Genomic DNA, 16,174 nt, shown 5'->3' on the forward strand with positions numbered 1-16,174 from the left:
TTATGCCTAATTTGGACAACCAGGTATGGTGAAGATAAGGTACTTTAAAAAAATAATAATACAATAAAATAAGATAAATAAATTAAAAACATTTTCTTGAATACAAAAGAAAGTAAAACAATATAAAAACAGTTACATTGAAACTAGTAATTAATGAAAATGAGTAAAATTAACTGTTAAAAGTTAGTACTATTAGTGGACCAGCAGCACGCACAATCATGCGTGCTTACGGACTGTATTGATATATCCATCCATCCATCCATTTTCTACCGCTTATTCCCTTTTGGGGTCGCGGGGGGCGCTGGAGCCTATCTCAGCTACAACCGGGCGGAAGGCGGGGTACACTCTGGACAAGTCGCCACATATATAATGTAGGAACCAGAATATTAATAACAGAAAGATACAACCCTTTTGTGTGAATGAGTGTAAATGGGGGAGGGAGGTTTTTTGGGTTGGTGCACTAATTGTAAGTGTATCTTGTGTTTTTTATGTTGATTTAATAAAAAAAATAAAATAAAAATAAAAATAAAAACAATACCGATAATAAAAAAACGATACCGATAATAAAAAAACGATACCGATAATTTCCGATATTACATTTTAACGCATTTATCGCCCGATAATACAAGCCGATATTATCGGACATCTCTACATTTAATCCTTTTTCAAGTATAATTGGGGTTCGGTTGGTATAAAGTTGATAGAGTTGCGGTCTAACTGTATATAATCTTTCCCCTCCAGGTGAGAAACCATACGTCTGTCCGTACGAGGGCTGCAGCAAGCGATACTCCAACTCCAGCGACCGCTTCAAGCACACCCGCACACATTACGTGGACAAGCCGTACTGCTGCAAGATGGCGGGTTGCCTGAAGCGGTACACCGATCCCAGCTCGCTACGCAAGCACATCAAAGCCCACGGGCACTTTGTGAGCCAAGAGCAGAGCGCCCCCAGCAGGCCGGGGCTGGGTGCTCGTCACGGTGGTCAGTGTGCAGTGGATCCTCCCTCCGCAGGGAGAGGGCAGGTCATCCTTCCTGGAACATCGGCGGCAGCAGCCCTCCTGGGGGGTCTGGGGACATCGCTGCCTCTGTCGGTACTATGCCACCCTCGCGCTCCGCTCTTCTCCGTGGGGGCAAGGGGCGCCATGGGCCCGCTCGGACTCGCCGACTCGCCTCTTTTCCACTTCGGACTTACGGCGGCGTCCATGTTGGGGTTGGGCGCTCTGGGAAGGGTGGGGCGCACCGGAGGTCGGGGGGCAAACGGCGAGGCCGATGAGGGCGAGTCCGACAGGGAGAGGGAGAGGGAGGGGGAGGTTCTGAACCTCTCTGCGGGGATGGGGCCAGGACCGAGGGATCCCCTGTCCTGGGTGGTCGTCCCCCCTAGAGCTCTCCTGCTTAAACCAACCGTGGTCAGCTAGAGTGGGTCCTCGAAGGTGGTCTTAAGTGACATTATATTTAATGTTCAACCCACAGGTATAATTCCAAGTCAAAATAAGTAACTCAAAATCAGTCATTGAACTGCTTAAAAAGGGTTCACTTTTTACAATTTGTAACATTTTGATATAAAGTGTGACCGATCCTGAAGCCATACAAGGTGACCACTGAATGAGTCATAAATGAAATGTTTGTTTAGGACGTCTGCATCCATTAGGGGTCAAAGGGCGCTACAAACAAAACAAGCCGGTCAGTTTTTAATGTTAAAAGTTGCACTTTATCCCGTTAGAAACAAAAAGAAAAATTCCTTTATTTTGTCTCCTATGTACATTCACCACGTTATATGTGTTGCAGCGGACAATCAATCAGTTTGACAAACCCCACTGATGCTTTTGCTCACCTATATTCACTTTTTTATGATCCATAAATGGGAGGAAAAGCACAGTGGGGGGCTACAAGGAAATACGACATCATCATTTAACGTATCATATGAAGGACTAAACTGTTAGTGGACTATTAGGCTCTACTTAGTGTGTATCTATCAAGGACAGCAAGTACAGTGTAAAAATGTTGTTTTAAATTGATTCTTTTTGATATGGCAACAAATGGACAAAAATATTGCCACACACCTGGTTGGTGTCATCAGGACATTTTTTGTACGCTCAGGTGGGTTTGGTGTGGAAGAACTTCACCTCTCGATAACCAAAACACTTTTGACATCAGTGACCTGGAAAATATTCACTGACAAGCCCAAATTTTGTGGAAGCTCCATATTTTCTTCCTGCCAGGTGTCCCGATACATTTGTCCATACAGTGGATTATAAGAGTTTAAAGGTCCCCTATTATGCAAAATTGACTTTATGACATTAAATCAGGATCAGGTTCCTTTATTATTGTCCATTCTTCAACATGTACAAGACACATAAGAACTGAAATTACATTTTCGGCACAGTCCCACTAAGAGCAGACATACGTTACAGGGAGACAAGAACAGGACCGCCAAAGGATCAGCCACTTACGGCGCTCCTCAAAAAAGGTGGGAAAAAGGTGATATTGGGAAAGGGGGGAAGAGCAAAAAATACCAGTCAAAGACTGGACCCTCGGGAGGGGGTCCAGACTGAGTCCAAGGGAAAAAACCTCATTTGCCATAGCACACATAAACATGTTACATTTAATCACAACAACTCGCAACAGGGGGGGTGTATATGCCCATTGTCTTTGGGTGTAGTGGTGTTGTGTCCTTAGGTGGACAAAATCACCCAAAATTATTCCTAAGCATGGCCACCGCTGCTGCTCACTGCTCCCCTCACCTCCCAGGGGGTGGAACAAGGGGATGGGTCAAATGCAGAGGGTAATTTGACCACATGTAGCGTGTGTGCGACTATCAGAGGTACTTTAACAGTGTGTCCCCATAGTCCGTTTATGAGCACAAAACGTGATACAAATACATCTAAGCCCAAGAAGTGATTATGCCCACCAATTTGCAGAGGACCGATTTGTAAAAAAATAAATACAAATAAAATAAAAAGGTAGGCTTTGCTACATATCTTAAAATATAGCTCTGCCAACTATCCGTCAGTGGGAGCTGCATGTTTGAACATGTTGTTTTTCTTCAGCAAACATGCTAACGTTTGTGCCCTCCTGTCCTATCCCTTAATGTGATACATCCTTCTGAGAACCAGTGTCCTCTTCAATGGACATTTGCTGTCTTTTGGTCTTTTCTTTGGCCAAAAGTACACATTTTGGGTGGAAAAACCCAGCCACGATACACAAATGTCCACTGCAGAGGACGCTGGTTCTTAGGAAGTTATGGCATCTATTAGGAGAGGGCAGGGGTAGGGAACCTATGGCTCTCGAGCCAGATGTGGTTCTTTTGATGACTGCATCTGGCTCTCAGATAAATCTTAGCTGACATTGCTTAACACGATAAGTAATGAATAAATCAGCTGGCAATCAGTGTTAAAAATAACGTTCAAAATATAAAACATTCTCATGCATTTTAATCCATCCATCCGTTTTCTACCGCACCTGTTCAAGAAGTCGCATTAATGGTAAGAAGTATTTCATTTTTTTATTGGTTAGCTTCAGAATAACAATGTTATTAAAAAGATTGAGATACTTATTATACTCTAAAAATGTTGGTCTTACTTAAAAATGCACGCATTTAGTTGTATTCAGTGTTAAAAAATATTATATGGCTCTCACGGAAATACATTTTAAAATATTTGGCTTTCATGGCTCTCTCAGCCAAAAAGGTTCCCGACCCCTGGGATAGGGTATACTTTTATTGATCCCACAGTGGGGAACTAATGCGAGTCCACAAAAAAGAATCAAAAGTAGTGCAAGTCACAAAAGTAACCCCAAAGGGTTTTCTTTTCTTTTACGCCACCGCCCCCAGGAAGAAGAAAACATTTTGCTTCCCCTCCTAACTCTCCACCGTGACTATAAATAATGTAATTTGTCTATAAAATTGTTATAAGTACACCTCTGCATCACATTGTATCCTTAACATTAAAGAAAACAAAAAAGAAAGAAAGATGAACTCAGACCAAAGAATAACTTTATTAACATTGTTTTTTAGTCTGTAACAGAAAAGACTTAAAGTAATTGAAAACAAAATTCAGTCCTTGTTTATTACAGAAAAAAGTGTTGGCCGATAATGAAACATGAAAATGAAATAAAGTTAATTAATAATAACACATTCTAGTTGATCACAACATTAACTCAGAAGCACAATATATAACACACTATAACCTATAAAACAACAGTTTTTATTAAAAAAAAAATGGTGCAGATTTTTTTTAAATCAAAATGAAGAAGTCAGGATGAAGGGCTACAATTAGAGTGTCTGCCCTGAGATCGGTAGGTTGTGAGTTCCAACCCCGGCCGAGTCATACCAAAGACTATAAAAATTGGACCCATTACCAAGGGTTGGAATTGGGGGTTAAATCACCAAAAATGATTCCCCGGACGCGGCCACCGCTGCTGCCCACTGCTCCCCTCACCTCCCAGGGGGTGAACAAGGGGATGGGTCAAATGCAGAGGACACATTTCACCACACCTAGTGTGTGTGTGACAATCATTGGTACTTTAACTTTAATTAGCACGTTTTGTAATGCACAGCTTTTCAAAGCAGGGTGTGACGGACGCATGATACTGATAAAGCATGTTCCCCCGGGTGACACATGCCGTGCCTGGCATTTATTTGGAAATAACTGGTTTAAGCCAAAAGGTAAACACATGAAAAAAACGAGGGAAACATTAAAGAACACAAAAAAAAAAGCACAGAGCTGCCACTTCAGCGGCACCGTTTTTACATACAGCAACAAAAGTAACAGTGTGTCTGTAAAAAGTGCACAATAGCGCTTCTTGGGAGACACAGCTCATTAGCAAAAAAGCGACAGACACCTGAGACACACTCCTGAAAAACAACCCCGCACCATAATTCCTCCTCCACCAAATTTTCAAATCCACTATTGTGGGCCAACAAAATTTAATAGTGTAATATGGGACCTTTAAGAAGTCGACTTTGAACTCTTGCGTTTTTGGGATTCAAACCCTACATGAAACTATATGTCTCATGCATTCTATTCATTACTCTCGCCGTTGTGGACAGTGTGACGTTTACAGTCGCAGGACAAAAAAAAACCCCGACACTAGAATGCAGCTTTTTTTTTTTTTTGTGCCAGGTTACTTTGCATGTTAATTATCCACAGACAAAGGTCCCCTCAGGACCTGCCTTATCTCCTCCTGGAGGTTTGATGATGGAGCAACAATACAAGGAGTGTGTTCCGAAAGGTCTACAAACATGTCTCGCCTGTTTGATTTATCCAGACTTGTTTCAGACCATTTTTTTCTTTGAAGTAATACAAAAAAAAAAAAAAAAAGATATTTACTTGGTAAGCAAAAAAGCCTTTCAACTGCTTTCAAGTGTCGACATTGGCCAACATGAGGCCTGTTATGTTGTTATATCTACGATCGCTATCTCCAACATGTCAATCACTATCTCAACGAGTGCCTTGTGTTCCCGAACAAGTGTATGTATCATTTGTATCATTGCATTAAAACTTATTTTTTATTCTGTCTATTTCGGGAACTGAAATTGCTATAACTGACAACAGATGCGATTTGTGCATCAGGGCCACTGTGACCTTTTTGACGATGACGTAATGTCAATAAAAGACCAAATAAAAGAATTGTGTCTTGTGTTTTCTAAATGATGTTTAAGAAGTTGATGCTTCGTTTATGTTTAAACCACTGGGGTAAACACAAGGCCCCTGGCTAAATTGGGGCCCAAAGTAGAATATTAATCACCCACCATTATAAAAAAAAAAATCCACTTTTATGTGAAACCATTTTTCTTCTTTATCAGGGAAAAGTTCCGGCTCCAGACAGATTTTTATTTTTTTTTCCCGGTCCAATATGGCTCTTTCAACATTTTGGGTTGCTGACCCCTGCACTAGACACTTGTGTGTGGCTCTTCAGTGTTGATGCAGAAACCTTCAGCGTTAATTTCTATTCAAAATTTTAGCTCGCAAAGCTGACGAGATATTGTTAATGATATATATGAGAGGGTGAAAACCGGCATAAGGTTCCTAAAAAGGCAAACAAGTGCAATGAATTGGCAGATCAGCTGGCAAAGCAGGCATGCTAGAGCAGCTCAGAAAGGCACCTCTCAGTCAGACAAAGGCAAAATCATGAATTAAAGGAAATCTTTTAAATGATTGGCAATCACATTGGGACACGAGTACAACAGTAAGACACTTACATGCGATACAAAACCCAGTAGGAGTGGGAAGAACTGTAAGGGGGCGCACAAGAGTGGAAGGAATTATATCCCGCATTAGATTAGGACACACCAGATTGAATAAACACCTGGTAAGTAAACACCCAACATGAGTATGTGGCTGCTGCAATGAGGTATAGAGTCAGTGGAACATGCAATCATTCATTGTGGCAAATACTGTAGAGAAAGGAAAAAAACTAAGGTAAGAAGTTTGAAGACATGGACAGAAGGAGGTTACTCTCAAAAGGGGTATTAAGCAGCAACCAGAATTGTTTATGTGAAGTTTGTAGAACAGACAGGTTTATGGAATATAATTTAATATGGGAAGGTTTACATTAGAGATGCGCGGATAGGCAATTATTTCATCCGCAACCGCATCACAAAAGTCGTCAACCATCCGCCATCCACCCGAACCAACATTTTATCAAAACCACACCCGCCCGCCATCCGCCCGTTGTTATATATCTAATATAGACGATGCAAGGCATTAGTGAGGTTATAAAGCTTTTACCTGTTAAAGAAAGGAGACTGATCCAATTAGCAGAGACATTCAATGCGTGCCACGCATTAATATCTCTTGGCCACGCATTAGGGGCTAAGAGATATTAATGCGTGATAATATCATTTATCATTATTATAATATTATTGTCATTTCCATTAAGAAAGTGTTGACTATTGTTGCCAATGCCCTCAGATCAGGAGTGCGTTCCTCACACTTTGTTTGTGCAGTTGCAGCAAGCAGAACGAGGCTTTTAAGAAGTTAAAAAAATATTTTAGAAAGACTAGGCCTATATTTTCGTTAGGTAAAAAAAATGTTCTGAATTGATTTCAATGAATATTAACTTGTTAACGTTATAATGCTCAAATAGGGACGAGGGCGGGGTGCACAGTGAAACAGTGAACAATTTCGCGACAAAGATGAACCTTTATTGATTAATCTGCAGCCATGAAAAAATATCAGACAATCTCCATTGTCAACGACAGACAGGAAAATAAAGATAAACACATAGCCTATGTTGTAGGCATAGGCTCATACGTTTTTAAGTTGAAATAAAAAAATAAATAAAAAATGTGCCTCATAAGCCTTAGGCTGTCAATCACGCGCACAAACTTAAATTATACAATAACATATGTATGTCATCTCTATTTAAACAAAAATAAATTAAATAAATAATAATAATAAATTACCTGCAACTTATTGGCCAAGGCAAATAGCTGAAGGGGGGAAATCAAACCCATCAGACTGCACTTTATCATCAAACTTGAATTATAACGAAAATAGACGGTCGCGACAAACAAAGCAGGCTAAATAGCCTTACATTGTCGCCAATCGGAGATGAGCTTCACTTGAAAGCGAGGCCAAATAATTATTCACAGATAGTAGTATATCTCGAATAGAAAAAAAACACAATAAACAACGCAATTGCCTTAATTCCTTTGCATTGTAGTGCGCCCAAACAACACGTAACCATCAAAATTATTTAGCTGACCGAACTCAATATAGGTTAGACATGGACTTATTTGGGATAGCCTATAGGTAACGTAGACTAATTCGTTTAACATATCCAACCGTATGTCTACTTACTTTTTTTTTTGTTAGCACTATGCAGGAATAAAATGGCATCTACAGTGCCAGGATTCATGCGAGAGCGCCTGGCCTCTAAAATGCGCCCTGCTGCGCTGAAGGAGCGCTCACTTGCGCCACTTGTTGCTGGGACGCGGTGCCTGATGAATAATTGACTGTTTCAAAGAGTGCTGCTCGTTTTTCGTATGTGGGTAACAACATTTAACTATGTATATATATTTCCGAATTGGTTTAACCGCCAACCGCCCGCATCTATTTAAAATCTATTTTTACCCGCCCGACCCGCGGTTTATCCGCGGACTCCGCGGTTGTGTCCGCAAACCGCGCATCTCTAGTTTACATGTATGTACACGAGGGAGGGAGAAGGGAGGGAACTCTGGTCCACACTCCAATACTGTGGGTAGCACTTTTAAAGGGGAACTGCACTTTTTTTGGAAATTTTGCCCATCGTTCACAATCCTAATGAGGGACAAGAAGACAAAAGGTTTTTGTTTTTGTTTGTTTTCTAGCATATACAAATCGACTTGTTTTAGGTGGCTAACAATCCATCTAATGGGAGCAATCAATTCTAACTCTAAATCAGTTTAAAAATGAATTCAAAAACCATCAACATTACTTCATTAACGTTCTGTAACCCGTATAATAACCAAGCTGTAGCGACGTTGGTATTGTAAGAGCCAACACTGAGGAACTATTTTTCTCGGCATGCTTCGGTATTAGCCGTAAAAGCTCGCTACGGAAAGTGATAAGCTAGCTTCTACAATAACACAAAAGGCATTTGAGTTTGTAATGCACAACACTGCGATAAGACACCAAGACGTACTGACTGAAAAACATGAACAATCATATCACAGTATCTGTAAAGTATTAGCCCACATTTCATGTTTTGTTTGTACACTGCTGATCTAGCCAGACAGCGTATGTACTGTAGTTGTACTAACACGCATGGCGTGCAGCGTGTATTCTGATCATTATTAAAGTGAGTCACTCGATGTACAGTTGTGTGTCTGGTCCAGCTGGCCGGGGACGTTTTATGTTGATTTTGGGTAAGCAATCCATTTATGTCGAAATAGCTTGGCTCCAAGTTCTATATTTATAGCATCGACATTGCTTTCATCCCGCTCTCACTCTTCCTTCATGCTTGCTTCTATAAGCAGCAGCATATTTAACTTCAAAATAATAAGGTTGTAAATCCTCATTTGTCCAAAAGTAGTCGTCTTCGCTGTCTGTTATCAAGTCTGTCATTAGTAGAAAACACACTTGTGTTTGATTCTGGAAGTAGGAACACACATTTGTTACCAGAAGTCAGACGTGCGCTGCTATGGAAACAGAAATCAATGTGAATCAAAACAAAGCCGGCGGGCTGATCTAGCTCTGAAGAGGACTGTCGCCGAACAATTACCATAAATTTAATACATTAATTGATTTACAACAATATTAGTCAATTCTACATTTAATTAGATAAGCTTTATAAAAATGGTTATTGTGTCTACTTTAGTTACATATTAAACATTTTAACTTCTAGGATATATTGTCAAAGTATAGTCAAAGTACAGCCCTAGGAAAAAAAAACATTTAAGAAAATCATATAAAATGTTTTCCTTGACTTCTACTTAAAAAAAAAAAGCTATCAGCGTGTTGGTAAAAGCAACGGTAATAATCAAATAAGTTTTGAGGAACCAGTCCTCCTAACCAACACGAAATGTTCCGAGAGAGAACAATACTTTGCTCTGTTTCAGAGATAGGCTTACTAACTTCTCCCATGCAGCAGTAAAGATAACAGCCGAGTGGGTACTTAGTCTAATAAAAGTTGACAAAATGTTGATACACTCCCAGGCAAATATTCCAAGTTATCACCATGTTGACAGGAAGACGAAAGGCTTGGTTAGTTAGCGAGCAACACAAGAACCCAAAAGTTAAAGCTGCTCTGTTGTGTAGTACTTCCCCTTGTTCTTCCAAATAAAACCAGAGTTTCCTCAAATGTTCAGACATCAAAGATGGGAACTGAAGTCAACAAATGAGGACGTGAGTGCACAATGCTTTTTTTTTTGACCTGCGCTATTCATTTTTAAAACATTTTATCTTGTCTGTTCCTTAAATGATCTAAAAAGGCAAGGGTACACAAAAAGCAACACAATTCTTCCTAACAAAAATGCCATTGTTACTCCCACATTTAACCAGCTGATTGGACTTACCTTCAAAAACTTTTGCTATTTTTGCTCAAATGTCTAAATAAACTTCAGTCTAGTGTTGTCCCGATACCAATATTTTGGTACCGGTACCAAAATGATTTCAATACTTTTCGGTACTTTTCTAAATTAAGGGGACCACAAAAAATTGCATTTTTGATATTAGAGTTCATTAAACATATGTTTATTATTGCAAGTTTGTCCTTAAATAAAATAGTGAACATACAAGACAACATGTCTTTTAGTAGTAAGTAGGCAAACAAAGGCTCCTAATTTAGCTGCTGACGTATGCAATAACATATTGTGTCGTTTATCATTCTATTATTTTGTCAAAATTATTAATGACAAGTGGTAGAAATTGAATTATTAATCTACTTGAAAGCAGAACCATGAAAACATCAACGCGGGAACTGGAGCAACACCTGGAAAAGGTTCACCACGACTCGAAAAGGCAGGAGCAGATAGTCATCCCACCTGACATCCCACCAATTCAACCACCTGTATTCAACCTGGACACTAGCCCTCCGAAATGGAAAGAAGTAGAGAACACAGTCACAGAACACAGAGCAGCATTGGCTCCGGGACCTAACGGAGTCACATATAAGCTCTACAAGAACGCACCGGATGTACTACGCTTTCTGTGGAAACTCATGAGGGTAGTGTGGCAGAAGCAAGGAATACCCAAGGCTTGGCGAAGGGCTTGTCCAATGGGAGAACTCCTTGGAGGAGGCCTATGAACGTAAGAAGCTGCGCTACTCAGAGCTAGCAAAAGAAGCGAGGCAGCGTGGCTGGAACACCAAAGTCTATCCAGTTGAAGTGGGATGCAGAGGATTTGTGGCGTCGTCTACCAACCGACTGCTGAGGGAACTCGGCAGCCATGGTCAGGCTCTGCGGAGGACCATCAGAGCAGACTCAGAGGCAGCTGAAAGAAGCAGCCAGTGGATTTGGCTCAAGCGGAAGGACCCCGGTTGTGCCCCGAAAACAGCAGTGTAACAGGGTGAATTTCGGGAACAGTTGAGCATGGGACACAAGCTGAGGAATGATCATCCTTCGGTGGGCCACCCTTGTGGAGGGTGTATAGTGTTTGAAGGCCGAAACACCCAATGATGCAAGGGCACACTACTGAAGATGTGTTGCTTGTCCAATTGTTCTGGAATTCAACCCTGACCAAGTCTCATATCCCACACAACTCACAGGAACACCCCCTCCACCAAACAAAAATATATGCATGTAATGTTTTTTTCTATTTATACACACACTGATATCCCAGCTTTACATTAGTAAAATAACTTGTTTTTCAAAAGGTATACTAATTGCCAACCTTGACATAATTTGATCAAAAGATCTTTAACGGGTAGAAGGGTCATATCAAGATATTTTTCTACATTTAAAACACTTCCTTGTGGTCTCCATAACATGGAACAGTGGTTCTTTAGTCACAATTTTTGCATAGATTATGTTTTACAAGTGGAGTCACATCTCTTGTTGATTGACAAAAAATACAATAAATATTATTAAAATAATATGTAAATAGAGACATACTGTAATAACTTGAAGTAAATAATAAAGATTAAAAACCAATTACAAACAAAAAATTCAACAAAAAAAAACGTTTTACCAAATGCTTCCCTTTTTTTATATTTGCATAGTATGTATATATTATTAATGTTGTAAATACAAATCTTTATATATCCAGAAAGGGTGGTCCTAAAGGGGTAGGCATTTTTCGGACGTCTCAAGATGGTAACAAATATAAGAATGTGTGTGTGTGTGTGTCTGTGTGTGTGTGTGTGTGTGTGTGTGTGTGTGTGTGTGTGTGTGTGTGTGTGTGTGTGTGTGTGTGTGAGCGAGAGAGAGAGAGAGACAGAGAGAGAGAGAGAGAGAGAGAGATTGAAAACAATTAAATTAATATGTATATAGAGACATACTGTAATAACTTGAAGTAAATAATAAAGATTAAAAACCAATTACAAACAAAAAATTCAACAAAATAAACGTTTTACCAAAAGCTTCCCTTTTTTATATTCGGATAGTATGTATATATTATTAATGTTGTAAATGCAAATCTTTATATATCTAGAAAGGGTGGTCCTAAAGAGGTAGGCATTTTTCGGAGGTCTCAAGATGGTAACAAATACAAGAATGTGTGTGTGTGCGAGCGAGAGCGCGAGAGAGAGAGAGAGAGAGAGAGAGAGAGAGAGAGAGAGAGAGAGAGAGAGAGAGAGAGAGAGAGAGAGAGAGAGAGAGAGAGAGAGAGAGAGATTTAAAACAATTAAAATATGTATATAGAGACATACTGTAATAACTTCCATCCCTCCATCCATTTTCTACCGCTTATTCCCTTTGGGGTCTTGAAGTAAATAATAAAGATTAAAAACCAATTACGAACAAACAATTCAACAAAAAAAACGTTTTACCAAAAGCTTCCCTTTTTTATATTCAGATAGTATGTATATATTATTAATGTTGTAAATACAAATCTTTACATATCCAGAAAGGGTGGTCCTAAAGGGGTAGGCATTATTCGGAGGTCTCAAGACGGTAACAAATATAAGAATGTGTGTGTGTGTGCGAGCGAGAGAGAGAGATTGAAAACAATTAAAATAATATGCATATAGAGACATACTGTAATGACTTGAAGTAAATAATAAAGATTAAAAACCAATTACAAACAAAACATTCAACAAAAAAAACGTTTTACCAAAAGCTTCCTTTTTCTATTCGGATAGTATGTATATATTATTAATGTTGTAAATGCAAATCTTTATATATCTAGAAAGGGTGGTCCTAAAGAGGAAGGCATTTTTCGGAGGTCTCAAGATGGTAACAAATATAAGAATGTGTGTGTGTGTGTGTGTGTGTGAGCGAGAGAGAGAGAGAGAGAGAGAGAGAGAGAGAGAGAGAGAGAGAGAGAGAGAGAGAGAGAGAGAGAGAGAGAGAGAGAGATTTAAAACAATTAAAATAATATGCATATAGAGACATACTATAATAACTTGAAGTAAATAATAAAGATTAAAAACCAATTACAAACAAAAAATTCAACAAAAAAAATGTTTTACCAAAAGCTTCCCTTTTTTATATTTGCATAGTATGTACAGTATATATTATTAATGTTGTAAATACAAATCTTTACATATCCAGAAAGGGTGGTCCTAAAGAGGTAGGCAGAGAGAGAGAGAGAGAGAGAGAGAAAGAGAGAGAGAGAGAGAGAGAGAGAGAGAGAGAGAGAGAGAGAGAGAGAGAGAGAGAGAGAGAGAGAGAGAGAGGGGTTGGGTGTAGACGTGACATTTGACAAGTTATTACCTGTGAATTGTGTTGACTTGAAAAACACCTGACTTCCAATGAAGGACAGAAGGCAAGTTTACAGGGAGGACCACCATGGAGGACCAGGGGGGGAAAGGTCCGAGTAGGAATACTGGACTAAAAAGGTAATTGCTCGTTTTTGTTTTTTTTTCCAACCCGCATATATGATATCAGAATTCATGACAGCTTTGCTTGACTGTTTAAAGTTCTACATTTGGACTACAAAATGTTCCCCATGGTCCACAGAAACTGTTTTGATTACCAGAAGTGGAAGAATATATTACAGCGTGGCTTTTCCCACCCGTGAGCAGCCAAAGGTCAAATTTGAACACAGAGTGTTTACTAACTATTTTCTAAATGAGGTGTCAGGTTAGTGTTTGTCCCGTTTTGTTGGCTTTTTCCCCGTGAAAATTGGCCCCTGTGTGCATGTGGGGAATGCGACGGGCCGGTTGATAGGTAAATGTCGACAATACCAATCGCAATGTGGATACATCTTATTTATCACAGTGTTAGTGCTAATAAGGTTGATGAGAGGTGAAAAGATGAAGACTGCGTTTTTGTGTATTTGACAAAACACGTCCTTACTACAGCAACCCATCCACTGGATTGCACAGGTGAGTGCTGAACCTCCCGGGCCCCCCTGGACATCACCACAATAGAATGTAGTATAGCACATTACATGTTAGATTCAAGACGGCTGAAAAAACATCCAAAAGTTCAGATTTTTTTTTTGTTGTCATACTCTTTAAGTGTTCTAAAGAGCAAAATAAATAAAACGTGCATGCCTTGCCAGTTCAGGTCTTAGGAGGCTTCATACTACATCCACGCACGCACCCTATTCGTAGCCCATGTGACCAGCGTACTTACACCCATTTTACAGTTCATACATTGGAATTCGCTTATGTACAGAGATGGGTGGGGTAATCCACATTCAAACTGTTGCGTTCCATTCCGTTGAACATCTTTTGCCCAGACTGCCTTTTCAATAAAAGAACCACAACTATGGAACTCTTTACCGGACACTTTGAAAAGTATACCTGCACTTGTCACTTTCAAAAAACAAACAAAATTATGGCTAGTTGAGCAACAATCGTGTTCCCATGTTTAGTTTTTACTAATTGGTTTTTACCTAGTCTGCACTTTGTCTGTTATTATTTTTATTGGCTTTTATCTAGTTTGCACTTTGTCTGTACTATTACTATTATCATTATTATCAACTCATTCCATTTTTTATTTTCTTATTTTAATGATGTTGGATCTGTGTTGTTGTTGTTGTTGTTGGGGACAAGTGTTGTAAATTAGCTTTGGCTACAATGATATGATGCATACATTGGATAACTGTTTCAGATGTCTATGTTTTTGCATCTGTCCCTATTTCAAATAAACCTCTATAATAGGAAAAAAAACAAAAAACTTTATAAGTCAGCCAAATAATTACTTGAATATGCTATTTTCCGGACTATAAATCCGCACCCACTAAATTTCCGGCACCCAACTATAAGCCGCAGACATATATGTTGTGAAATGAATTATGTACACAGAAAAACTCTATAAATGTTTCCAAACAATGGCTGTAACACAGCAGTATAACGACTGATCAAACAAAACAGAAGTCGTCGTCATGGACCCACGAGCTGTGGAAGCTTGCTCTCTAATCAGCTAAACAGACTCAATGACGCCACGGTGATGTCTTGGTGAGTTTACAGAGAAATTTGTGAAACTAAAACAAAACAAAAAGAATGCCCTTGCAAGTTAATAATACTAACGCAGACACTTGCAGACATGCTAGCATATTAGCTAATGCTAGCATCATTACATTATGATAGCACATACTAATGTGCATGAAAACACTCCTACAGACATCACACATGGGATGGTTTAGAAAGTATAAACAGCTTCACTTATACCAGTGTTTTTCAACCTTTTTTGAGCCAAGGCACATTTTTTGCGTTGACAAAATGCAGAGGCACACCACCAGCAGAAATCAATAAAAAACAAAACTCAGTTGACCTTAAAAAGTCGTTGTTGCAATTGTTGGATATGACTTTAAACCATAACCAACTATACTATACTATAGCTCTTGTCTCAAAGTAGGTGTACTGTCACAACCTGTCACATCACGCCCTGACTCATTTTGAGTTTTTTGCTGTTTTCCTGTGTGTAGTGTTTTAGTTCTTGTCTTGCGCTCCTATTTTGGTGGCTTTTTCTCTTTTTTTGGTATTTTCCTGTAGCAGTTTCATGTCTTCCTTGAGCGATATTTCCCGCATCTACTTTGTTTCAGCAATCAAGAATATTTCAGTTGTTTTTATCCGTCGATTGTCATGTCATGTTCGGATGTACATTGTGGACGCTGTCTCTGCTCCACAGTAAGTCTTTGCTGTCGTCCAGCATTCTGTTTTTGTTTACTTTGTAGCCAGTTCAGTTTTAGTTTCGTTCTGCATAGCCTTCCCTAAGCTTCAATGCCTTTTCTTAGGGGCACTCACCTTTTGTTTATTAGTGGTTTAAGCATTAGATACCTTTTTACCTGTACGCTGCCTCCCGCTGTTTCCGACATCTACAAAGCAATTAGCTACCGGCTGCCACCTACTGATATGGAAGAGTTTTACACGGTTACTCTGCCGAGCTCTAGACAGCACCGACACTCAACAACAACACATCATTTGCAGACTATAATTACTGGTTTGCAAAAAATATTTTTAAACCAAATAGGTGAAATTACATAATCTCCCACGCCACACCAGACTGTAGTATCTCACGACACACTGGTGTGCCGCGGAACAGTGGTTGAAAAACACTGACTTATACTATAAAACTTACAAACGTTGCTTGGAGTGATGAATGAAGAATCCATAGGAGTAGAAACACTATAGACGACTAGAA

The 16,174-nt window shown here is 39.4% G+C and overlaps 2 protein-coding genes across 4 annotated transcripts in view; both read left to right on the forward strand.

Moving 5' to 3' along the window:
- The window catches only part of LOC133621633 (zinc finger protein GLIS2-like), an 85,888-nt gene extending 80,261 nt beyond the window's left edge, over positions 1 to 5,627 (forward strand). For both annotated transcript variants that reach the window (XM_061983843.1, XM_061983844.1), the window contains exon 7: positions 742 to 5,627. In XM_061983843.1, the coding sequence (XP_061839827.1) occupies positions 742 to 1,415 (674 nt within the window). In that variant the 3' untranslated portion in view covers positions 1,416 to 5,627. The remainder of the gene's footprint in view (positions 1 to 741) is intronic.
- A 7,653-nt stretch (positions 5,628 to 13,280) lies between these two features.
- Positions 13,281 to 16,174, forward strand: part of LOC133621631 (beta-1,3-galactosyltransferase 1-like) — a 50,340-nt gene continuing 47,446 nt past the window's right edge. Inside the window, exon 1 of one of the 2 annotated variants that reach the window (XM_061983840.2) lies at positions 13,281 to 13,419. In XM_061983840.2, the coding sequence (XP_061839824.1) occupies positions 13,370 to 13,419 (50 nt within the window). In that variant the 5' untranslated portion in view covers positions 13,281 to 13,369. The remainder of the gene's footprint in view (positions 13,420 to 16,174) is intronic. The other variant, XM_072916062.1, reaches the window with a different exon arrangement.

This window comes from Nerophis lumbriciformis, linkage group LG25 (assembly GCF_033978685.3).
Source record: "Nerophis lumbriciformis linkage group LG25, RoL_Nlum_v2.1, whole genome shotgun sequence".
NCBI lineage: Eukaryota > Metazoa > Chordata > Actinopteri > Syngnathiformes > Syngnathidae > Nerophis > Nerophis lumbriciformis.